This window comes from Xenopus laevis, chromosome 6S (assembly GCF_017654675.1).
Source record: "Xenopus laevis strain J_2021 chromosome 6S, Xenopus_laevis_v10.1, whole genome shotgun sequence".
NCBI lineage: Eukaryota > Metazoa > Chordata > Amphibia > Anura > Pipidae > Xenopus > Xenopus laevis.
The window spans coordinates 10,074,034-10,101,198 of NC_054382.1; the positions used below are offsets into that span (position 1 = coordinate 10,074,034).

A 27,165-nucleotide genomic window follows, 5' to 3' on the forward strand; every position below is an offset into this window, starting at 1 on the left:
AAAAAAAAAAGTGGATTATTTGGATACATGGGCGAATACCTTCACATGCTTTGGAGTTTTCTGGATAAGGGGTTTTCAGATAATGGATCCTATACTTGTGCACTATATGTAAATAAGACGGGTCTAAACTGACTTTATAGATGTTGAGTAAAACATGTAATTCTGATCAATGGGCTGTATAAAGTCATGGGGAAAAAGTCATGAAATCAAGTGGAACATTGTTGCTTAGCTTTATAACCAATACCTGTTTAACTAACAGAATTATTCTTGATTACACATTATTAAAGGGCCGCAACAGCCTCAATTTCTATTTTCCTCTTTTTTCTACTGGAAACGTTGAGCTCAATGTACAGTACTGTTAGATCTTTTCTTTATTACCCCCTTGCTTCTATTGAAAGTGTCATTGACTTAGCCTACAATTCATGCCCTTGCACAAAGGTTTTTATTAGTGATGGGTGAATCTGTGGTGTTTCACTCAGCCAAAAAAATTGCGAATTTACTGCAAAATTAGTGAAATGGCAAAAAATTGGCAAAACGCATTGAAGTCAATGGGTGTCAAAAAAAGTTTGACGTGGCAACAATTTTGACACGAGCGACAATTTTTATATGCGACACTATTCTGTCCAAATGCATGCATGCAACAATTTTATTATTAATTATTTAATTATTTTTATTATTAATTAATTATTTTTATTATTAATTATTTAATTATGAATTAATTAATTTTTTTGTCACAATTTATTTGCTGGGGATGAAATGCGGAAATTCACAGTGAATCCATGCCCATCGCCCATCACTAGTTGTCGTCTCTTCATCTAATTTAACTAGCCACCCTTCATATCACTTTGCACAAAATCCAACACCCCCAAAGTTTGCTCATAGCCTGTACAAAGAGAGCATAGGTATTCCCCTGTACTAAGCACAATTCAGCAGGAAATTGTTATAATATCTTCTTTATACCAAGAACATTCCCTCAATGCAATTATACATGAATGGGTTGTTTATCTGCTTGTCATCGATGTATCTATCCATGTCTCATATGAAAGTGGGAGAGATAATAAGCAGTAGCATAATGGAGCAGTGCACAGAAGAAACACTTTGCCTAGCAGCTGCATTATTCCCTTTGGGGTTACCTTAGATGTCCCTGGCAGCTTTCATGGAATGTCTTTCCGCATTATAGTTTCTGACTGTCAGCAGGCTTTTCCAGCTTTTGAAAGGCCTTTCACACTCTCCTGTCCTTTTTCAGATAAGTATGTTTAGGCCAAGCAGGGTCGATTAATAAAATATGACCTGCCCCCGCTCTATATAAATATTGGAAGGATGACAAAATGCTTGTATCAGCCAGTTCTGTGCGTTGCAAGTCAGTAATCCTGCTCTAAACTTTTCACCTCTCTTAACTTTGTGTTTATGTCTATATTAATGATTAAAAGTAACTTCATATTATGTATGTACACAGAGTTTGCCACTTCTTCCACACAACACAGTTTTGGTATATCATTTATTATCCAGCATAGTCAGTAAATCACCAGCCAACCTTCCTGCCATGGTTTGCCTTCAACTTTCCTTTAGTCTTGAATCCTTCTACATCCCAAGTCCCACCATGGCCATCCACCAAGATCTGCCTCTGGTCTGCTCCATGATATCATTGCCCTGCCCTTGTGATGTCATTGTCACCCCCCCCCCCGAGACTTTACCCTCCCTCCCTGGGCCTTGTTGGCTGGTACAAAAACCCGAGCAAAGGTGGAAACCCTGAACATGCTTCAAACCTCACATCCAGTTTCTGACGTCCCTACTCTTATTGAACGCCTATCATTCCACATTAGGGTTTATTCTTCTTCTTAAACTGCTCGCATGTTTAGTGAATCCTTGATGCTAAGAACCATTAAAAACCAATGATATCGCTAATCAAAGTTTATAATGAATATATTTTGCAAGGTATTCTTAGCTCCTGTGGATCAGGAGTGTAAAGGGCACCCTGTCATCCTGACTGATGAAAATGTTATTATATGCTGGTCATTTTATTTTCCATAATTTGTCCAGTAACTTCTAAAGCTTTGATTATGAGCTCAAGTCCAAGTGCAACTAGTGACACTAATTAAACTAATTATTAGAGATACTTGTGCTTGAGCAAAATCCTTCCAATTCCACCTTCCTCCAAGCACCAATGAACCCACCCAGAATAGTCCACAAATGTACCTGTTGACTAGCGATGAGCAAAATTGGGCCAAATTTGCAAAAGGGTCAAATTTTGCAGAAATCCATTGGAGTCAATGGGAAGGCAAAATGACTTGCAGTTGAGGCATTTTCAGCTTTGTGATGGCATATAAGATTGCCTATGACTAAGTGCTAGGTAAGCATGAAACGCATTAGGCTCCATGAGGGGTTGTGTTGACATTTTATATCATGTAATAAATTTGTATTTTTTAACTTTAAAGCATGATTTTGGAGGCTTTTTTGGATGGAATGGTAACCCTATTTGGTCACTAGGGGACTCCAACATGCGAGCTAGCATTTATTAAAGTCTATACCTAAATAACTTGGGGTTTAATAGCATATATCTTGCCCTACTTTGTTAGAGAAGCTCCTTTACACTATGTTACATCTGTTCTTCCTTGGATAAAACGGCTTCCATGTTGTTGTTGTAATGAGACTGCTGGTGAATTAGCAAATACATGGCCTTTCTTTTGACTTAAAGGCTAACATTGTGTTAGCATTTTTCATAGCAGTAGGGAATAACTGTGCTTGCATACATGGGAAAGCTTTAGGAATGGGAATGAAAGAAGCTATTGGGACTCAATTACTAACCATTCAGAAATTAGCATTGAAAAAAAGGAAGAAAGCAACTGGTTGAAGGGTGATGAATAATTTTGGCCAGTATCAGTAGCCAATTATGTGTGAATGTGACCATGGAGTATGTATGTTGGAATGTTACTATGCTTCTTTTTATCAGACAATAAGAAATATTGCTAGAATATATTCTGAGTGATCCAGCAGGCCCTATGGAACGATAGCAACGTCAAACAAACATGCGGCTGTGGCTGAAAAATACATTGTGCCATTATTTCATGTTGTAACAATATCACTTCTTTGTGTACTAATGATTTATTCACTAACCTGCTATAGTGGGAGACATGTACAGAGGGTGCATTGTTAATATAGATATCCCTTCGCCTGCAGGCACAGGCTGGAGATGAAGAATTGGTTTCCAACATATGTTGAATAATATAAAGCAGAAAAAATAGATATTCCTCTCTCTCTGTGTGTGTATATATATATATATATATAATATATATATATATATATATATATATATATATATATATATATATATATAATATATATATATATATATATATATATTGTGGTAGAGTGACTAGGAAAAGGAGGAAAAAGGTCACTCTAGCCTTAATTTCGCCCCAGGGACTGAGATAGGCTCCAGGAAGGGAGTTATGAAACAGAGAATCAGCGCTCTGTTTAAAGACTTTAGTAGTCAGGGACTCCATTCCATAGAGCCAGTCCAGAGATTGGAGTTCACCTTCCACAGGAAAGCTGTCCTGTGGAAAGGCTATTTAAAGTTAATTGGAATAGGCGAGTGTGTCTCTCAACAGGGCACAGCAGGTAGGAGACCTGGCTGTGTAAGGAACTCCCAGAGGAGCTGGGAGTGCTGCCTGTTCCTGCAAGAAGCAGAGGGAGCCCGTGACTCTCACAGAGAGTACTGTGAAGAGAGTGAGGAAGCCAGGAGGCTGAATAACCACTACAGGAAGGAGTCCTGTGAGTACAGGGGTGAGCCAAACTATTTCTTGTGCTGGTTGTCCACAAGGGGCCCAGGCTAGTCAGGGACTGCTTCAAAGTGTGAAGGTAGTGCCCAGTGGGCTAGGTTTTATTTTTATGATTTATGTTTTGTATCCTGAAAATGGTCACCCCTGTGTCTGTGGACAATACTGTGTTTGTGTAAAGTTGGAAAATAAATCTCTGTTTTCCTTGAAGAAGCTGTGTGTCCCTGTCTTTCTGCTCCTTTCTCCTATGCTGCCTGCTCACCATTGACTAATCCCCCTAAAAGTTACGTGGTCAAGCCGCCAGCTTGTCACTATATATATATATATATATATATATATATATATATATTATATATATATATATATATATATATATATATATATATATATATATATATATATATATATATATATATAAATATATATATAAATATAAATATAAATATATATATATATATATATATATATATATATATATATATATATATATATATATAGATAGATAGATAGAATCCAGATTTCGAGCGCACTCCGCAAATAAATTGCAGGACCCAGGTGCTACCTTAAGAGGCTGTGTTATCAATCAATCGAAGGAGTCAGGTGCACACCGGGATTTAAATAGTTAAAATGTCCACATTTTATTTAAATACTTTTAAAAAAAATTTAAAAAACAGAATTGGTCGACGTTTCGGTCTTTCTGTAAGACCTTTCTCAAGACCTATGAGAAAGGTCTTAGAGAAAGACCGAAACGTCGACCAGTTCTGTTTTTTAAAAGTATTTAAATAAAATGTGGACATTTTAACTATTTAAATCCCGGTGTGCACCTGACTCCTTCGATTGATGTGTGTATATATATATATATATATGATTGGATTATTTATCTGTTTTATCTATAGAGAAAGGCTTGGGGGAGGGAAACTCTAGTCTAGATCATAGGTATGCGATATCATCTGTAAGATATTTACAAAGTGGCCAATAGGAGTAAGATATATACATCAACATATCAAGACTACCTAAAAATACACTGGGATAAAGGAGGCAAGATATGCTTTGTGTGCCCAATAAGATATGTCTTCATGCATAATGAAAAAGTGATAAATGATAAACAGGGTAGAATTCCCCTTTAAATTATAATTTTGACCTTTTCAACCAGCCGGTTGCAACCATTTCTCATCACTGTCAGATGCTCAGTGAACCAGTTTCCCCACCGGGACACCCACATCTTGCTGCACAGACAGGTGGTGCCTTGAAATGTAAAGAAATTTTATCTGTAACATGCTGTTGGGTATTGGACTGCAGTCTTTCCCTTGATTCAAAATGAAATGGTTGTTAAATATGAATTGCAAATACATTTCTAGTCTGGTTGATGGAGGACGCCATTTTAAAATTGTAAGTGGAGCTACTGCTTGGATTTGTTAGCTTTATTTTATTGGCTATAAAAAGGTCAGCCCTTGATGTGTAATTCTTATGCCTTCTATTAATAAAACTGTGCCCCCTAGTGACTTTAAACATAAATTCTGGAGACATATTTTTTAGGATGTCAATGAATGTACATGTATGGGACTTGTGATCTAGACTACTCGGGACCTGGGGTTTCCGGATAACAGATCTTTCCATAATATGGATCTTCATACCTTAAAGTGGACCTGTCACCCATACACAAAAATCTGTATAATAAAAGTCCTTTTCAAATTAAACATGAAATCCAATCTCTGTTTTTTATTAAAGCATTCATAGCTGTTGTAACTCATTTAAACATCTCAGCTGTCAATCAAATATTGTCTGCCCCTCCTCTATGCCATGGGCATAGAGACGGGGCAGACAATTACTTTCACTTTCCATTCAGCACTTCCTAGATGTCACTGATCTCCCCACATTCCCCCATTGTCTTTACCATTTAATTGTGTAGCCAGGACATGGGGATGGACATCTGGTCCCCCATTCTGGTGCACAAACAAGATTCTGAGATGATACAAGACTTGTCTTAATAACAGTGTCCACAAAATGGCTCCTGCCTGCTTGCTATCATTTTGAATTCCGAGACTGAAGGAAACAAGATTCAAATTTATATAGTGTAATTTAAGTTCATTTTGCTTGACTAATGTGATAAAATAGGATTTTTAATAATTTTTTTGGGTGACGGGTCCCCTTTAAGTCTACTAGAAAATCATGTAAACATTAAATAAACCCAATAGGCTGGTTTTGCTTCCAATAAATATTAATTATAGTTTGGATCAAGTAGAAGGTACTGTTTTATTATTACAGAGAAAAATGAAATAATTTTTTAAATTATGTCTATGGGAATCTATGGGAGACAGCCTTTCCATAATTCGCTCTTTCTGGATAACAGGTTGCCGGATAATGGATCCCATACCCGTACTGTTCTATGAACACTTGTTGGCTTTGGGCTTGAGAAAAACAGCAATGTTTTTAGACATTTTATGGAAAAATGCAAACATTGAGCTCATTTGGACAGATCGAGGGACTTCAGCATTCACAGGGCACAACGCTCCTAATGCATAAATAAATTGCTGGCTCAGAAAATAGATGCATTTGGTTGCTCCCTTGGTCCCTAGGATTTAAACTGTGCCACAAGACATAATGCATATAAAAACTCATTGGATACTCTACGAAGAGCTACGGAAAGAGCCTTTAGTCCAGCAAGAAACACAAACAGAGGAAAAAATCCAGGCAAGAAATTCTTAAGAATAAGGCATAGTTCTGGAATGAAATGCTGAATAGATATTTAGAATACATAAATGCATCATGGGAGTTAAGCACAGTCATGATCAGGCTCTAATTGGGACCTGCAGCTAAGTAACTGTGCATAAATGTTATGGAGATGATATTTTGCCAGGGCTATCGCTCCATTCTCTAATAGCTATCTCCTCATCTGGGAAAATAATACAAATCGTATCCGAATGAAAATGTAGGTGGTTGTTGTCCACAGTCAATTTTTTTAAAGATCTCTCCACTCAGGCTTACAGTATAACAGATCCCTTCTTGCACTGATTAGCTATCTGTTTACATATTGTAAGTGCAAAAAAGGTACCAATAACCGTATTAACTGCTCAAAAACCCCAGATGCAGGTTTGATCCTTCCCACTTCATATTTCATTGTCTTAAAGGGGTAGTTTACCTTTAAGTTAACTTTCACTAAGTTATACACTAGTCTATTCCAAACAACTTTTCAACTGTTCTTCATAGTTTTTAAATTATTTCAGCCTCTTTCCAGTTTTCAGATGGGGATCACTGACCCCGGCAGCCGAACAACTATTGCTCCATGGGTCTAAAATTTCATTGTTATTGTTACTTTCTGTTATTTTCAGTCTCTCTGCTATTCAGTCCCTCTATCTCTCATTTAAACCATTGCCTGGCTGCTAAACTAAATCGGACCCTTGCAACCAAATAATTGCTGAAATTCTGAAGAGCTACTAAACTAAAAGCTAAATATATTAATAAAACACAATAAAGACTAATTGCAAATACTCTTAAATAAAAAGAAAATTTCTTGTAACTTTCTAAAAACTCACTTTTGGATTGTGTAGTGGTATAATTACTTGTAATTGCAAATAGTCTCCAAATATAGCTGTCCACATCATACTAAAAAATTATTTTGAAGGTGAACTATCCCTTTAATTGCCCAAATCCTTTCTACTATGGCAGTCTACTCAGTGCTACTCTGTACTACCTAGAATCAGTCTGAAGTCTGGACCAAGGAGGAAGCTTCAGGACAAAGTTCAAGTTTGCGGTAATCAAAAGGGTTCAAGAGTAATCGTAGTCAATTCCAGGCAGTAGTTCAATTGGCAGGCAGCAAAGGATCGTGGAACCAGGAACAGGCAAGAGTCACAGTCCTGAAATACATTCAGGAACAATTTAGGAACACCCAGGAACCAAGGTAGCAATTCCTATAATCGGGCATTGAACCCGTGACCTCGGCGTCCTTTAATTTTTAATTTTAGCACCAGACACAATGTGATGATGTCACATGTCTACACGCTGACGTCACTACACTGGTACCGCTGTCTTTGTGGTGGCTGTGGGAGCCGCCATCTTCGACTTGGCGCTGAAGAGGATCGGAACGCCATCGGGGCTCCTGACACAATCACTCTAATGGGCCTCTGGGCAAACTCCAAATCTAGGTTTATTCATAAACTGCCCCTTCCTGCAGGTGTCCCCTGTTTATAGAGGTGGTACACCTGCAGGAGAGCAAACATACATCTCCACAGATAGCAAGTAACTTTAGGAACTAAATGTCCTTTGTTATAGTGTATGGTTCAATTTCTTTATTCTTGACATGCATGCCTTCTCACCCAATGCCAACATGCTTGACCTTCAGTAGAGTTAAAAGTGGGTGTTGTACAAGATACTACTCCTATGAAACCGTGATGAGGGTCAGCCATGCTTTGGGATACATTGGAGGGCTGCAAATGATGGGCAGTTGACTTTTATGAATCCAAAGTACCATGGTGGGAGTTACAGAACAAGAACAGCAGGCTTGCTTGTGAGTTCACCATCTGTTAACTAACTAACAAAAGAACACCAAGTTCAGTAAAAGTCACCCAAGTGCTACGTCTCAGCTGACTGTGGTATTTTTCTAAAAAGGTGTCTAAAAAAGCAGAAGCAGTGACCTAGTTTTACATGTAAACATGTCACTGCCTTTTGTACACATTTTGTCCTCGCTGGAATTGCTGTCATACCTGCAAACAACAGCAGCCAAAAAAATGTCACGGCTGTCACATATCACGGATAATTGCTGTCACTTAGCACCTGAAGGCTTCTCAGAAAACTCTATTCGTTCTAAATAATAAGTTTCATTTTGTTGTTACACTTTTATTCTTAAATGTAAGTAAATGACTGTGGTATTCATATCCTCGCATATCCCTCATTATATTATGATTTATTAAGGAATGGGCTCAGTCAACACTCTATTAAGATGTTCAACCAATAGGGAATAGAATAAAGAGGATGCAATGCAGCTTTTCCCACACAGAATAAAAACTCTAACAGCAAACTATTTAAATTTTTGTTAGTGGGGGCATACATGGGGGATAACCAGGAGTCACCAGGGCCTATTTTTATTTCCAGACACCCTAGAGCAGTGATCCCCAACTACTGGCTCACAAGCAACATATTGCTCCCCGACCCCTTGGATGTTGCTCCCAGTTGCATCGAAGCAGGTGCTGATTTTTGAATTTCTGGTTTGGAGGCAAGTCTTGGTTGCATAAAAACCAAAAAGAGCCTCCTGTGGGCTGCCAGTCCACACATGGGCTACCATTCACAGTTTTTATTTGGCTCCCCAGGAACTTTTTTTTAATGCTTGTGTTGCTCCCCAAATCTTTCTACATTTGAATGTGGCTCATGGGTAAAAAAGGTTGGGGACCCTGCCCTAGACCCTTCTTTCCTCTCCTTCTCCTGCAGAGACTTTAGTAGGTTCTTTGACCCAGACAGTGGTTTGGAGCTTGAAGAGGACACTACTCCTGTCTACTAAGATAACAGAGTTTTGCCTGTGGATAATGGTTTCCCTCAGTTTTCTCAGCTATCCTTTCCGTGTCTTTCAGGGCTTTTTGGATTATTGTGTAATGACAAATAGTTTGATTTCACCAGAAATTGGAAATATAGGGCTGTAGCCAAACCAAGCCCATGGTGTTTAGAAGTTCAATGTACTGTATAAAGTTAAATTCCCAAAGTCAAATAGTCCTTACATTTCTGCATCATGTCTCACATTATCTGCTCACTGCCTTTGCCAGATGCTTGGTCCTCTGTGTACTTGTTAGTCTGAGGGGTAACACCTGCTTCACCACAGGAGAGGCCATAATTAGGATTCAGACAGATTAGCCTATGTTTGTCTCAGCCCCTTCTCAGACATAAATTATCCTTTACTACCACTGGGTTAACTATTTGAGGAGATGCAGTTAATGGTTTAAGGGTTCACTATACCATCATCTGTTCTCCCCACCCCTGTAAATGCCTGGTGGAAACTTAAAGAGTTAAATCTATTTTTTGCATCTTTCTGGCATCTTATTTTGATAGCTTCTTTGAAGGTCTTAGTGGCTTAACTTGCCGTTTTAAGATGGGCATACATATAAAGGTCTCTTAGTCTGGAAACCCCAGAAAACAAGCAGATCTTCACCCATGTGCTAGGAGGTTAAAGGAACAGTAACGTCAAAAAATAAAAGTGTTTTAAAGTAGTGAAAATATAATGCAGTGTTGCCCTGCACTGGTAAAACTGCTGTGTTTGCTTAAGAAACACTACTATTGTTTATATAAATAAGCTGCTGTGTAGCAATGGGGGCAGCCATTCCAAGGAGAAAAAGCTCAAGTTACACAGCAGATAGCAAATAAGCACTGTCTGTCTAATGGTGTTATCTGTTATCCATTAGTTAACCTGTGCCTAATAGATGTTTTTCAATTTCCGCCATTGCTCTACAGCAGCTTGTTTATATGAACTATAGTAGTGTTTCTGAAGCAAACAGATCAGTTTTACCAGTGCAGGGCAACAGTACATGATATTTTCATTACACTTACATTTTTTGGTGTTACTGTTCCTTTAAATGGATACAGATGGTTGGACCAGTTCACTGATTGGATCATAATGCAGGAGAAGACCACATCACTGCAGCCAGATATTGGTTAAACAGGTATTTGGAAAAGTCCAGTATAGAGGCTGATTAAGGGTCAATTTGGTGATCATAGTGGCCAATGTATGGCCAGTTTAAGTCTTGACATAGTAACCACTGTCTCCTTTATCGTGTTATGATGATAGAAGCTAGTGGTGGATAACATTAATGTCAACTTGAGATCCTGGTTTCCAGTGTCTCCAGTGTCTCCCACTTTCATATATTTCAGTTTTTTTTATCTTTAATGTGAAGGAATGGTGCTAGGGTGTCTTTGGGGTAACCATTGTATCCTCGAAGGTCTTATGATGATAGAAGCTAGTAGTGGATTACAATAACATCAACCGGGGATCCTGGTTTCCGGTGTCTCCCAGTTTCATATTTTCCATGTTTCCATGTGCTCTATATTTGTATGCTTCGTGGTTTCTAGACCCAGCAATGTGAAGAGGGGATGGTTCCAAGGCAGCTCAAGGGTGAACCTGGGATTGGTCAGGGGAGGATCTGGCAGATTGTAGCAGAGTTATTCTGTCCCTGATAGCAGCCTATTACTCTCCTAAAGAAAGAGAGCAATGGAATATTACAGACTTAGCATTAGCAGGAGCAACTGTCCAAAGGTTCTTATAGCCCATTCAGAGAGGTACAATTATAGATTTATAGACTCTGTACTACATCCAACCGTCCCATTCTACCAAACTTTTCTGTCCCCTATAATTCTATAATTGCAGTGTCCCTTCTGCTCCTATGGAAGTCAACATATATAGATTCTTCTATGGAGATGAGTCTTGTATTTCTGCCTGTGAGGTTCTTCAAAGGAGAATGCTTTGAGAATGAATGTTCCCAGGTGTTTGAGGGTCAGCATAATGTGAAAGTTTCCAAGTAATACTAATTGCATGTGAGAGGGGAAAAAAGCCATTAACATTTACCAGTTTGGAGATATTTGCTGCTAACGAGCTCTTCCTGCAGCATCCACAATGGCAAAGAAAATAAAAAAATATGTGAAGATCTCCTGTTGGTTCATGAACCTTGCTTAATATTTCTTGCAATCTGCTGTAATAAACACTGCCTTCTTGTTTGAAATAGCATTCAAAGAGGATGGCTAAGTTAGAGTGACCTTTCATCACTAGTGCAAACAAAAAAAAAACAAAAGATATAATGCTAGAAGTGATGGGCCAATTTATTCGCGGCGAATTTGCGCGATTTGCCACCAGCGAATAAATGCGCCAAACGCCCGCGAAAATTCGCCTGAAAAAATTAGCTTGCGTCAAAATTTTTTTTTTAATTCGCCGATTCACTAACGGACGCTGGCGTAAATTCGCTAGTGTTACTTCGCACCCTTACGCCTGGCGAATTTGCGCAACGGATGTAACTACGCAAATTCACTAAAGTGCGCGTTTTTCTGAACACTACCTTTTACGTCAGACTTCCTTCGCCACCTCAGACCAGACGAAGTGCAATAAAGTAGATAGGGATTGCTTCCAAAAAAGTTAAAAATTGGCGTTTTTTCTTTTTTTATGGGTGATAGGCTGAAAAAGATCGGAATTTTTTTTTGGGGCTCCCCTCCTTCCCCCCCTACATTTCCTAACTCATGGCACCTTAACTATACAGTGGGCACATGTGTAGGGCAAAATAACAATTTTATTTGCTGTTTTGAAGGTTTCCCAGGCTTGTGTAGTGATACTACATATACCTCCATTGTAACTTCAATTTGGCGCCCTATGCAAATTAAGCATTGCTAGCGTAACTTTGCTTTTCTTGGCGAATTAATGCTAGCGCAACTTCCCAACCTTATGCTTCCCCTGAGCGCAACTTCGGATTTTAGTGAATTTGCGTAGCGCTGGCGAAAATAAGCCTGGCGAAGTGCGGCGAAGCGGACGCTGGCACAACTACGAATCTTAGTGAATTTGCCCCTAAATGCATTGGAGTCAATTGACATTTTTTCTTGCACCAAATGCATTGGAGTACATTTTTTTTATGTGATTTTTATTCCCAGACGGACCTGTTTTTTTGTTTTTTTTCTAGTTTAATGAAAGTTTTTTTCAACTTGGGAAACAGTGAATTCCAACATAAATCTGTATCAAGCAAAACATTTGTTAATCCCGTCTGTTAACAGGCATTGCCATGCAAGTTGATAACAGACAGCCACAGCAGTAACAGGGTTTCCTTTGCCAACATCTAATTCACTAAATCAGTTGCTGCTTGAGTCAATGTATTGAGCGTAATTCATTAGAGAAGCCTGAATGGGCACATTGGTTCTCACAGATATAATGGGATAGAATGACCAATATGAATGCACTTACCAACGTATAATAGTGGTCCATGTGCACAGACCCTCAGCTTAGGGGGAGGAATAAACCAATGTAATTTTTTTAGGGGTGAAATAAACCAATTTCATTTTTTTAGGAAGCGCCAGGCACTCTGAAAGAAACCATGGGGCCTCAAAAATATAGTAACAAAAAAAACCCCACAAGTCTAGATTTTTTAAAAAAAACAAACATTTACCAAAGGCCCTACGCATTTCGTGCCCTTAAGGCACCAAGTCATGGGCTTTAGCCATTGCAAAGGGTCATATACAGTATGGACACAAGTGCCCTTGTGAATAGCATACCATTGTAGTACCTGCGTTTATGTATTCGACTTATAACTCTTAATATTTTACCCTATTTTACATTTTTGTATATTTTATACATTTAAAAATATGCATATATTTATATGCTACATACTATATTCCAATAAATAAAATGTAAACATTTTATAAATAGACAGGTAAAGAAGCTCGCACTCACAGGTCTTATCAAAATCAAAAATGGTGTTTATTTAGTAAAAAGCAACTAACGTTTCAAGCCTTTCTCAAAGTGAAAATACAATCATTCATCAACCTTTTAAACCCAAAATGGCGGGAAGCTAGGGGTGGTGACGTCATAGTGACGTGTTTGGGGAAATTCCACTGGGCAATTAGATAATAGAGTGAAAGAATAAAAGGCAAATACAAAACAAAAAGCAGTATATAATGGGGATACAATATTATCAACATCTTTGCAGGCAGTTCCAAACGTGTACAATCTGATACTGTTGCACAAATACGGGTAGTTACTGGTTCGCAACAATGTACGTTAACCAACAGGGCAACAACGTCTCTGAACCTAAAGTACAGTTAATTCAGTCTCTGTGAACGCTTCAAATAAAAAGGCAAAATGCAAGGAAAGCCTCGGTACAGGTCAATATGGCAGTAAAATTACATAGAGCAGCGAGACGTTACCGGCCTCCTATTAGACATCTGGACATCGGTGTAATGGCGGCTCCGTGTTACTCCGAATATTTACCTATCGCCGAAATCCGCACGTCCTGCGGCTAAGTCAGTGCAGCCGCACACGCTATGGTGCTTCCTCTCGGGAGGCTGCTCACTCTGTCGGTGCTGTGTACGATATCCAATGTGTGGACAAGGAGCATCCAGTAGTTAGGCAGGTCTCCCCCGGCAACCCATACTCGTCAAATGGCTGTGTATACGATCAGGTCGGGAATATGAATCAACAGTAGTCAGCGGAAGTAGATAGTTCCTGTACTGCAGATGGAGTTATGGCCACAGACTCCCTAACAGACCACCATGTTGGAATAATATTATATAGTATCTGCATCTTTTCATAATGGCCGTATAGTATGAGCTGCTAGCTCCAAGTAGTGCTGTATTCGGTTACCAGGTTGTTAGTGCATAGCAACCAGTCATTTACTTTGTGGGGAAGAGTCGATGGTGCACGTTAATTATGGTGTCACTACATAGCAACCAATCATGTCAGTTGTTCCGTGGATATAGGCACATTTGGTTCTTTCTGAAAACAAAGCAAAAGTTTCATGTAATCAAAATGAAGTCAAAATGAATAAAGATGGGAAAAAAAATATAATGTAAAAAATGAAAAAAATGAATGAAAAAAACTGGGTACACCGGCCTGAGTTGGGGAGTACAAATATGGGGAAAGAAAGTAAGGACAAGTAGGGGTGATACGAAGGGACTGGCTGATACAATGGCCCGTGGCGCACTTATAGTGGGAATCCAAAAAAACTTAGAGGCGTGCAACAGGGGCTGTTTTCTTACTTCATATTCAACGGTGCCTTTTACCTGTCAGTACCACACGGTAGGCTACATAAATAGAAATGTGTCAATCCGGCATTGTAAGATCAGGCATCCTGCACACACTGGAGTAGTAGGTAGGGTCAGCCACCCACATGTAGTCAAGGAGGGGCTCGCGACACCTAGCCCTTCCAAATATATGTGTGTGATACTGTTAGACTGCCGGCAACTACGTTACACAATGTGTCTATACGGAGCAAACAGACAGTGGCTCATATGGCAAAACCAAGGACAGAGTATGAAACCCTCTGTAGTTGCGACGCCTCAAGGGGTGTTAGGGCCGGTTCAACCAGGGGGCAGGAAAGAAAGGAGTAGAACGAGAGAGGGAGGAGAAGTGAGACACATAAAACACAAACTCGAGGCCATACTACTGGGGTGTTATCTATCCGAAATTAGAGTATTCATGATGCTATGGAGGTAGATATCAGTTGTTAGAAATATAAATACATATTTTAAAATGAATATAAACATATATGTATATATAGTGCACATTGTATACAAATTATACATATATTCATAAAATGTTATCTTTTTAGGGATGCGCCAAATCCACTATTTTGGATTCTTTCCTTCGTGAAAGATTTGGCCGAATACTGAACCGAATCCTAATTTGCATATGCAAATTAGGGGTGGGAAGGAGAAAACCTTTTTTTACTTCGTTGTTTTGTGACAAAAAGTCACGTGATTTCCCTCCCGTCCCTAATTTACATATGCAAATTAGGATTCGGATTCAGTTCGGCCAGGCAGAAGGATTCGACCGAATCTGAATCCTGCTGAAAAAGGCCGAATCCTGAACCGAATCCTTGATTTGGTGCATCCCTATATCTTTTATTTGAAAAATATATCTGTATATATATATAATTAATATAATATTTATATAGGTTTATACATGTTTTTATAGTAAATAAAATGAGGGGATAATTGCATTTTGACTCAAATCTAAATTTCCCCCATTTTTGTATTTCAGGAGTTGGTGGGGAGCAATCCTCCTCAGCGGAACTGGAAAGGAATCGCCATCGCACTGCTAGTCATTCTCATTATCTGCTCCTTGATTGTCACATCTGTTATACTGCTGACTCCAGGTATTGTTTGGCTCAAATCCATGTTTATCATTAAAAAAAGTTATATGGAGACAATTTTTGCAATTTCCTGTATAAATAAGGAGGCGCCATTATATGGGATTGAGCTTTAGGAGCATCGTTATCTTCATGCGATCTACTCATGCCTTTGTATGTGCATGAACTGTATTATATCAGGTGACTAGTGATGGGCGAATTTATTCGCCAGGCGCGAATTTGCACGATTCGCCACCAGCGAATAAATTCGAGAAACGCCAGCGAAAATTCGCAGGAAAAATTCTTGTCAAAAACAGGCCGGTTTTTTTTTTACGCCGGCGTAAAAAAAAAAACGGGCGCCGGCGTCAAAAACGGACGCTGGCGTCAAAAACTAGACGCCGGCGCAGTTTCGCGAATTTTTCACCGTTCCACGAATTTCTCGCAAAATTCGTGCATTTTTCGGCGAAGTGAAACGGCGCACATTCGCCCATCACTACAGGTGACTATAAATATTAACCTGCAAACAGTAGGATTCTATAATATGTACAGAAGTGTATTTTGAAGGTCACTCGCTGGCATTTTCTTAGAGAGGAAATAACAAGAACCGCGTGTGAAATGACAAAGCCTGTCCTGGTTCTGTGCGGCTGCCGGTTGTTTATTTAAGTTATTGTTTGCATTTCGCCATAACAAGCACAATATACTTATTGGATTCCGAGTGTCACAGCTATAAAACTTGACAGCAAAGAAAGTAGTGAGGATAATTCCATGAAACCAGACACGAAGACATAAAACTAATGATAGATGCCTGTGAAATTTCACTGAAACTGTTGACGCTTCCCATTTCAGTTTTAATCCGCCCAACTAAAATTTTCCAGGGCTGTTCGGCATATTGACATAAATCACTTTTTAAAAACAAGGATAAAATCGTGTATTATGGAGGTATTTCAGGGTAAGAAGAGCATTTGTTATTTTAATTGAATTTATGAGTTCCGTGGCAGAGCAAATTGAAAAGAAAGGAAGGAAGTTGTAGAATAAACAGACATGCAAGGCAGGAAATGTCAGCTCTTCTACTAGTTTTTGACATGGAAAAAACTCTTTTATTTTTTTTTTGCTTTTTTTAAGATCAGTAACTTCTTCCAAACAAGTAAAGTCTCTACCTGATTAACAGCAACTAGTAGCAGTACAGCTAAAGTAAATGGACTTGTTGAGAAATGTTGAAGTGTTTCCCAACAAATTTTACTCATCTTTTTTTCTTAAAAGTGGCTCTTTGAATCTTTAGTTCAACTGGGCTGTAGAGAATTCACATGCATTTTAAAATCCTGAAGGGTAATACCGTAAGGCAGTGATCCCCAACCAGTAGCTCGTGAGCAACATGTTGCTCTCCAACCCCTTGGATGTTGCTCTTAGTGTCCTCAAAGCAGGAGCTTATTTTTGAATTCCAGGTTTGGAGGCAAGTTTTGATTGAATAAAAAACAATTGTACTGCCAAAGGAGCCTCAATGTAGGTTGATAATCCACATAGGGGCTACTAAATGGCCAATCACAGCCCTTATTTGGCACCCCAGGAACATTTTTCATGCTAGTGTTGCTCCCCAACTCCTTTTACTTCTGAATGTTGCTCACGGGTTCGAAAGGTTGGGGATCCCTGCCATAAGGCAACGGCAGTGGCTCCATTGAACTTATTCAGGCAGGTTATAGATGAAACTCACTGAAACATCTGGCATCATTAAGTAACAATAGTGACATGAAACTCAATGGGGCAGGTGTTTTTTTTAATTATATAACTGGCTTGATAAAGGGCACAGTGGAGGCCCGAAACGTTGCCGTTTTTTTATGAGATGAATAAATACTAACCACTTTTTCAATTGCAACAGTTGTGCCGCAGGTTTCTTGTTTTGTGATACACAATTTTTGGGCTTTTTGGGCAGTATTGAGCCCGACACCTGAAGGCACCTGATACCAACCCGGTGATACAGACCTGTGACAGCACTCCAACCTTGGGATTTCATTAAGTAACAATAGTGACATGAAACTCAATGGGGCAGGTGTTTTTTTTAATTATATAACTGGGAGTGTAAAACCTAAAGGATAAAGATCTTAAAGCATCCAAGAATTGAGAACTCCTTTATAGCTCCAGTACATATGGGAGCCCTCCTATGGAATTCTGGTCCACATTTAACACCCCCTAAGGCCAAATTGGGAACTACCAAGGGGCAAATTCACTAAAGGACGAAGCGCCTAACGCTAGCATTAATTTGCTAGCGTAGCGCATTTTCGTTAATTCGCCTATTCACTAACAGACGCTAGTGTTACTTCGCACCCTTACGCCTGGCAAATTTGCACAACGGACGTAACTACGCAAATTCACTGACGTGTGAATTTTTATGAACGCTACTTTTTACTCCAAACTTCCTTCGCCACCTCAGACCAGGCAAGTGCAATAGGATTAGAGAAGATAGGGATTGCTTCAAAAAAAGTTAAAACATTTTCTAAGTCCCAAAAAACACTGGCGTTTTTTTCTTTTTTTATGGGTGATAGGCTGAAAAAGATAGAAATTTTTTTTGGGGCTACCCTCCTTCCTCCCTACATTTCCTAACTCATGGCAACTTAACTATACAGTGGGCACATGTGTAGGGCAAAATAAAAATTTTATTTGCTGTTTTGAAGGTTTCCCAGGCTTGTGTAGTGATGCTACATATACCTCCATTGTAACTTCAATTTTGCGCTGTATGCAAATTAAGAATCGCTAGCGTAACTTCAATTTGCTTGGCTAATTAACGCTAGTGCAACTTCGCAACCTTACGCTTCCCTTGAGCGCAACTTCGGATTTTAGTGAATTTGCGTAGTGCTGGCGAAAATATGCCTGGCGAAGTGCGGCGAAGCGGACGCTGGCACAACTACGAATCTTAGTGAATTTGCCCCCAAGTCTGTTCTTACCATTTGATGACCCATTTCTCAAAAACCCCAGGTTCAAACCAGGGACACAAGTTTCTCTTTTTAGAAATTGGGGCACGAAGGGTCTGTTTAGAATATATGATGTACTTGCTGACAATGCCTCCCAGATGCTCCAAATTCAGAGATCTACAAGCTAAAATACCTGAAATTCCAATGAGGTTCAATGAATATCTCCAAATACGTAATTTCACCCTTTCTTGCACTTAAACGTAACGCAATTCTCTCCCCCTTTGAAAACATCATGAAAGGTGGCTGGCCACAAAAAAAAGCTCTTTTATCAGATATATATAAGATCTTAATTTTCCAAATAATAAATATATGATATACTGGGAAGCTATATGGTAAAATGCCAAAACAGGGTTGAAAATGTATATAAGGTCATGATGCATTGGTATATGACCCCTAAAAAAGTGAATAAAATAAACTCAACCATTCCAGACTATGCTGAAGAGGATGCTCCAATACAGACTCACTATACCATTTGCTATGGGCTTGTCCAATGATCGATGGTTATTGGGAGGAGGTACATAGGCAGATAACAAAAGTTACCTGTAATGATATAGAAAAAACCCAACATCCTACTTGCTGGGAAAACCCATTGAGGAGATTTCTAGCGCCTCCCAGACATTAGCGAACCATATATTGACTGTAGCTTGTATAACGATAGCAGCTAAATGGAAATCACTAACCATTCCCTCAATTTTGGAGATCCACAGGAAACTCATTCCTACATGCATTTTGAGAGCACTATTGCTCTTATCCAAAACAGGACCATCAAATTTTTGGCTATATGGGCCCCATGTGAACTTTTGGGGAAACCCTCTGACTTATAACAAGAATGTAGTAAATCATTTCTAAATATCATAAGGAAGCCATTCTTGCCTAACGAAAACGAATGGATAATGGATAATCTAGAGGAATAGTTGTATGACCTGCCCAAAATGCTTGTAAGCTTTACATATTAGCAAGAACACATTAACAAACACACTGAAAAACTAAATAAAGGTAGACTTTGTATAATTTCTGTATAATACACATAAGCCATGAATATCCTGTAAATTATATCCTTATAAACGGTGAGTAGTGATGTCATCAGTTATAAACGGTGAGTAGTGATGTCATTTCTGTCACATGACTCACTAAATTTTGTGTATTATAATAAATAAAGTACCCCCAGTTGTAAAATATGAGGATATTAGAAGTTACCTCGGAGTTCCATGACCTGTATAAAAACACTCGGCCTTCGGCCTCGTGTTTTTATATGGTCATGAAACTCCTCGGTAACTTAAAATATCCTTATATTTTACAAGAGGGGGTACTTTATTCACTATATATTTGACATTATGTGATTTTATTCAATAAAAAAGGGATAACATAATATTCTGATAATAACATCAATGTAAACAGTGAAAGGGACACTGTGTGTACCCATCGTATGCAATGTTCTTATGCAATTGATTTAAACTTGATTTTATCCAATAAAAAAGTTACAAAAGATCTTAAAGCATCACAGTAGACCACACTGTCCTGGGAGTTTAGATATATATGTATCTTAGAGCGAGCTTGTGCTTTCAATGGGATGGGACTACAATGTCTGATCTGAGACTGAGGTGTGATGCCTTTGTTGGGAAAAGTGCCTTAAATGCCTTTTGCTGAGATCACTACTAAAAGCAATGTGTGACTAAATTGCTTTCTGTAAACTGAGGTAGGACGGCAATGTCTTCATGTGGGACTAAGGTGGGACTGAGATGCTTTTGTCTGGGATTGAGTTGTGAGTGAGATGTCTTCATCTGCAAACAAGGTGTGACTGAGATGCCTTCTGCTGAGATCACTACTAACAGCAACATCAGCTAAACTGTAATGGAACTGTGATGCCTTCATCTGAAGCTGAAGTGTGACCGAGATGCCTTCATTTTGGAGTGAGGTGTGACTAAGGAACTTTGATTTAGAAGGGAGGGGTGCCTGAGACGTCTTCATTCGGGAGTGAGATGCGATTGAGAAAATTACTTGTGACTAAATTGTTTTTTGTTGAAGTGAGGTGTGATGGAATAACCTTCTGCATTATTAGATGATTTTTGCTATGAGTTTGGTGTGACTAAGATGCCATGATTTGTTTTTTGTAATTGTGATTGAAATGCATTTTGTTGTAAGAAAGGATTGACTTTGAGTTGTCTTGGCCAGACTACAATCCCTTTATCTGGGGGAGTGAGGTGTGCCTGAGATCCCTTCATCTGAAAATGACCGATCATATTGTAGACCTGTGGTGGTGGGGAGGGGGATTGGTCCATCCTTTGTCAAGAATTTGGCATCTCAAAATATATTCCTCATCATCTTTTCTGCTAGCTCCTAGTTTCAACACAGGCCCAATCTGAAAAAATAGTGAAGAAAGCAAATATAGAGAAAAAAAAATGCAAAAAAGGTTGAAAAACATTAATGGATTGAAGTTGTGGTTGCACTTTTAAAAATTACACTTTATGGACAATAAATCCAGACACCCACAGAGTTAGAGAGAAGGAGCTCAGCAGCATACCATACAAGTCTAGTGATTTCCCATGAGTTCAATTACAGGTGTTATATGATGTGTCTTGCATTATACTGTAGCTTGGCTTCAGAAATTCTTCCCTGTAGCTCTGGGTGCTGGGTTCTGTTAATTGTTTTTGTGAGTGAAAAAGTGGCTTGCACAAGTCTCTATTTGGATGTGCTTTGCTCATAGATTGATCCTTTAAGGCCTTTCATTTGAAATATTTGAAAGGCAGTGTTGTATATAATGAGTGACATAGTTAGAGATTTGAGTAAATCATCGAGATTCCAGCTGAGGCAACTGAATTGAAGAGGAAGCCCAGATGTATTCCCCAACCATCCAGAATGATCTAACGAGATAAAAACATTCAGTTGGAAATACATGCTTCCATGAGGGATATTATCACTTTTTACAGGATAGAGATAGATAGATAGATAGATAGATAGATAGATAGATAATATATAGATAGATAGAGAGATAGATAGATAGATAGATGATAGATAGAAAGAGAGATAGATAGATGATAGATAGAGAGAGAGAGAGAGAGAGAGAGAGAAGAGAGAGAGAGAGAGAGAGAGAGAGAGAGAGAGAGAGAGAGAGAGAGAGAGAGAGAGATAGATGATAGATAGATAGATAGATAGATAGATAGATAGATGGATGGATGGATGGATGGATGGATGGATGGATAGATAGATAGATAGATAGATAGAAAGAGAGATAGATAGATAGATGATAGAGAAATAGATAGATAGATAGAGAGATAGATAGATGATAGATAGATAGAGAGATAGATAGATAGATAGATAGATAATATATAGATAGATAGAGAGATAGATAGAGAGATAGATAGATAGATTATAGATAGAAAGAGAGATAGATAGATGATAGAGAAATAGATAGATAGATAGAGAGAGAGAGAGAGAGAGAGAGAGAGAGAGAGAGAGAGAGAGAGAGATAGATAGATAGATAGATAGATAGATAGATAGATAGATAGATAGATAGATAGATGATGGATGGATGGATGGATGGATGGATGGATAGATGGATAGATAGATAGATAGATAGATAATAGATAGATAGATAGAGGGATAGATAGATGGATGGATGTATGGATAGATAGATAGTAGTGATGGGCGAATTTATTCGCCAGGCGCGAATACCCGGCAAATTCCCGTGATTCGGCACCATCGAATAAATTCACAAAACCGCCGTAAATTTTTTGGCGAAACGCGCCAAATTCACCCGTCACTAATAGATAGACAGACAGACAGACACCTAAATGATAGTCTAAGTTAAGCTTATCCAAATGTTTGTGTCACTGGCAAACAGTTTAATAATAATTTTGCAACTGCAGCACCAGTTGAAAGAGTATCACATCTACAAGATCATTTTCTAACCTTCCCAGTAGGTACCAATTTTTTGAGCAGGCCATTGGGAAGGGACCATTCACAGGCTACTTAGATGTTACGTAGAGTGGCTGAGAATACAGCTTTAATTGGCCATTGCTTGATAATGCTTATAGAGATGAGTATGCCTACAACATAGCTTAGCCATCTCTAAACACAGCAATGTGTCTCTCTTATCTACATTCTTCCTTTAAAGAATCTTTCAGAACTGATTCTGGACTAAAGAACCTTAGAGGGCAATCTAATAGTATTGAGAAAGGGATAAGACTGCTGATGGGACTGGTATTAGTGATGTTTGGAGTCTAGATTTTAACCTAGACTCTAATTTTTGACCATCTGTATAGATGTTTGAAATGAGTTAATGGCAGAATACAAATATCTGTTATCCGGAAACTCGTTATCCAGGTCATGTCCCATCGACTCCATTTTATCCAAATAATCCACATTTTCAAAAACGATTTCCTTTTTTACTCTGTAATAATAAAACAGCAGATTGTACTTGATCCCAACTAAGATATAATTAATTATTATACTTAAAACAATCCTATTGGGTTTATTTAATGTTTACATGATTTTCTAGTAGACGTAAGGTATGAAGATCAAAATTACAGAAAGATCCACTATCCAGAAAGTCCTGAGCATTCTGGATAACAGGTCCCATACCTGTAATGACTAATAACATGAATGCCTCCAACACTGAAAACAGTTTGTCATATTCTGTGCTTGTATAATAAGAATACACTTCATGTACCTACCAGGCACAAGCAGGGTGCTCTTTCTACAATTCTTCTCTTTAATTAGTGAGAGAAGTAACAGCCTGAAGTTTCTCGAACATTGGCATTTTGCTACAGTTGCAGTAGTTACTCTCTATATCCATGGATTACAACGGTTATTTGATTTTGAATTCAGTCTATTAGTTTATTGGGTTCAGCTAAGGGACTGCTGGTGTTCAAATATTATTTTCTCTTGGATAAGATATGCTGAATAAAGAAGGAATACTTTGAGTATTTTGAGTGCTATGGTAACATCAGTGACTACGAGACTATAATGAAAGATGTCTGGTAGCATATGTTTCTCTAGTTAATTGATTCTGAATTGGTGGAAAACATGTTTTTTTTAAATGCATTAGTTAATATTGCTGCTCCAGCAGACTTCTGCACTGAAATCCGTTTTTTCAAAAGAGCAAACTGATTTTTTTATATTTTTGAAATCTGACATGGGGCTAGACAAATTGTCACTTTCCCAGTTGCCCCCAGTCATGTGACTTGATAAACTTCAGTCACTACTGCTGTACTGCAAGTTGGAGTGATATCACCCCTCCCTTCCCCCCCCAGCAGCCCATGGCAGAACAATGAGAAGGTAACAGATAACAGCTCCCTGGTACATATAAGAACAGCACTCAATAATAAAAATCCATGTCCCACTGTGACACCTTCCATTACATTGATTAGGAAAAACAATAACCTGTCAAAGAGCAGTTCCATGGTGTAGCTTTGGTTCTTTCTGAAAGCACATGACCAGGCAAAATGACCTGAGATGGCTTCCTATACAGCCAAAAAATTGGTCATTAATGGCTATGGTTCAAGTGTTTTACAGTAATGAAAAAATAATGTACTGTTGCACTGCACTGGTAAAACTGATGTGTTTGCTTCAGAAACTCTAATATAGTTTATATAAACAAGCTGCTGTGTGGCCATGGGGGCAGCCATTCAAAGTTGAAAAAGGAGAAAAGGCACATGATACACAGCAGATAACAGTTAAGCTCTGTAGTATACAATGGGATTCTTCAGAACTTATATGTTATCTACTGTGTATCCTGTGCTTGAATGGCTGCCCCATGGCTACACAACAGCTTGTTTATATAAACTATAGTAGTACTTATCTGTTATCTACTGTGTATACTGTGCTTGAATGACTGCCCCCATGGCTACAAAGGGGCCCCAGCATTCTGGATAACAGGTCCCACACCTGTACTGGCTTATAAACTATAACTTACTCTGCTAAGGGCACACTATCCTCTAGTGATCCAGTAGGTTTCAGATAGGATCCTCATGGTCTGAATGTGAGTAAGCAGTCCAAAATGTCCCCATTAAATATTTCTAGCCAGGTTCATGTATTGACAGTGGTTAAAAAAACAGAGAGGAAGAATCTTCAGCATTGCAGCACAAAAGTGGCTAAAAAACTTTTGTACATGTCTAAGCTTATAGTAAATTAAGCAGCACCGTTGCTCCATCTTATATCCAACTTTACCCCAATATGTGCCCTGGAGGAGACCTTAATTCTTAGGGAGTAAGCCCTTGCAACGGCATGGAAGCAGGGTGGAGTATAAATATAACAGTCAATAATTGGGCACCAGTGGTTCTTGAACATTTAACCATAGAACAGGTTTATTGACGGACGTGATAATTCAGGAGCATGAACAGCAGTGGATAGGCATGTACTCCCATGTACCATTGGTCAGTATAAATCCCCACACGAACAATAGCATAAACAGCATCTAAAATGTACACCCAGCTTTCAACCTTTTCCCTAAGCGGAGCAAACTCTAACACTTAATCCCTACTTCTGGGCAATTGGTACCCGGGATCATAATTCCACTCGCACTCCTCGGTGGAGTCTCAGCTGCTTGGCTAAATAGCCCTAACTGTCTAACACTCCTAGAGTGGCCTACTGTATGAAAGGGAGTTAGCCTATCCTTACTGGACCTGACCTGTGTAGTTTCCACTTCTCCCTTCCTGCCTGCTCAGATAAGGAGATTAACATTTATCAGTCCCCTAAACATGTATATGCCTATATTTACACAACATCAAGGCAACTGCTATTTACTGTACTAGGATTGGACCTAGACAAAGCATTCACATATTCATGAATAATACAGGCCAACCAATTCTACATACTGTACATTACTCCTAAATTAGCTAATTAACCAGAATTTGCATAAGGGCCGTCACAGGAGAAAAGCATTTAATCTTGTTTAATGGAAACGTTGATAGATGTTGTCCATTAATTTCAGCATTAATAGTCCTGCCTGCTGCTCATTGGTGCTTTGTGCATTGTGGCCACTCACATGCTTTCCTTGCCAGACATTCAAAAACATTCTTGCGCCTCGGCAGGAAACTCATGATATTACTTAATACTTAATCATTTATTAATATTATTAATATTTTAACCCTATAACTGCATGGGGCATTTAAAGTTGGCACAAACATCGAAACGCTCATTACTTGCCATGTTTGGCTTCCCATTATTATCAATTGGAGTAGGCAAACAATATTAATAGATGATAATTGTGCTGGTGTAACATGTTTCCAGAAAGTAGATCACATACCTGCTTTACTAACTGTATTATTGGATTCTTTTCAGTGAATTTTGAAGGTTAGATAAATGTAATTTCCATTCAAGGACTCCACAATGAGATCCAGACAACCCCAGGGAAGGCCACTGACCCCCCACTTTAGAGTTGAAATGGAATGTGACCTGTTGGTCATTGTTCGTGATGCTATTCTAGATACTACATTGCAATTACATTTTCCATTTCTGATGCCTAGATTAAATCTAGATTGGATATCTATACATAATGACATTAATGTGTGCCACACAATGCACTTTGATGGCAACTGCACCCTGGGATTTTTTTCATTCTGGTCATTTTGCTGACTGTAAAATTCTACCAATTCTAAGGCTGCCAACTGGCCCTTCAGATAGAGGTGCAAAGCATGATGAGATATTGAGAAGGTAAAATACGGGGGTCTGTTTTGATTCTTGTTGCATAGAGTTTGTTGTTGTAAGAGACATACCTGGTGGTCTAGTGGGGGGACGGCAGGGACGCGTCATGCGGGTTCTGTTAGGCCGCAGGCGCTGAATCTCTAGGGCGCGCGCGGCATAAGCGAAATTCAAATAATATTTAAAGCCCAGTCTGACTTGTTTCTAGTGGTTCCTGAGCCTTGCGCATCCGGTCTGTTCTGTATCTAGTCTGTTTGATTACACGTGTTTGACCCAGCCTGTTCCTGACTATTCTGCATTCTGTATCCTGACCCTTGCCTGCCTACGACAACTCTTCCTGCTTAACCCCTTGATTGACAACCCGGTTTGACCCTAGCCTGCCTGACGATTCTTGTTATCTGCCTGCCTCGACCCAGCCTGTCTGACGATTCTGTTGCCGGCTCCATTTGTACCGTGACCTTCAGCCCAAAAGACTCTGCTAACAGCCGTGCCCCTCTGCCAGCCAGAACATCTCGCCTTGCACCTCTCGTTAAGTCCAGGTGGCACCCAAGTAAGCTGAGGGCTCCTCCCGAAGCCCAACGGTGGTCACACTACTGGTGAAGTCGAGCCGAGACCAGGGTGCTTGGCATTTGTTCTGGTATTGGGTGCCGGTCGTGACAGTTGTACTGTTTTTATGGAAATTTCATTGTATCAGAGCTTGGCTGACTAATATGGATTAGTTAGTACCTCTCTAAAAATACTGTATGTGATCAACTGCCCCACACATGGTTTTTTTTTTTTTTGCCTATTTTCTGCTTTCCTTGTTTTAGTGCCTTTGGAACCTGGCTAAAAGATTTGTGTTTCACAATGAAAGGCCACAAGAAAGAATGACTTAGACCTGCCGTATCAACGGTGGGGTGCAAAGTGTAAAAAGACAGAAGTTGCTATGTTTTTGAACTCTAACCTGTAGGCTCAGCTTCCTATTCTCCAGAATGGAGAGTAAGGACCTAT

The 27,165-nt window shown here is 39.1% G+C and overlaps 1 protein-coding gene across 3 annotated transcripts in view; it reads left to right on the forward strand.

The window, feature by feature from the left end:
* The window catches only part of LOC108719662 (dipeptidyl aminopeptidase-like protein 6), a 757,132-nt gene that overhangs the window by 505,504 nt on the left and 224,463 nt on the right, over positions 1-27,165 (forward strand). For all 3 annotated transcript variants that reach the window (XM_041567354.1, XM_041567352.1, XM_041567353.1), the window contains exon 2: positions 15,484-15,598. In XM_041567354.1, the coding sequence (XP_041423288.1) occupies positions 15,484-15,598 (115 nt within the window). The remainder of the gene's footprint in view (positions 1-15,483; positions 15,599-27,165) is intronic.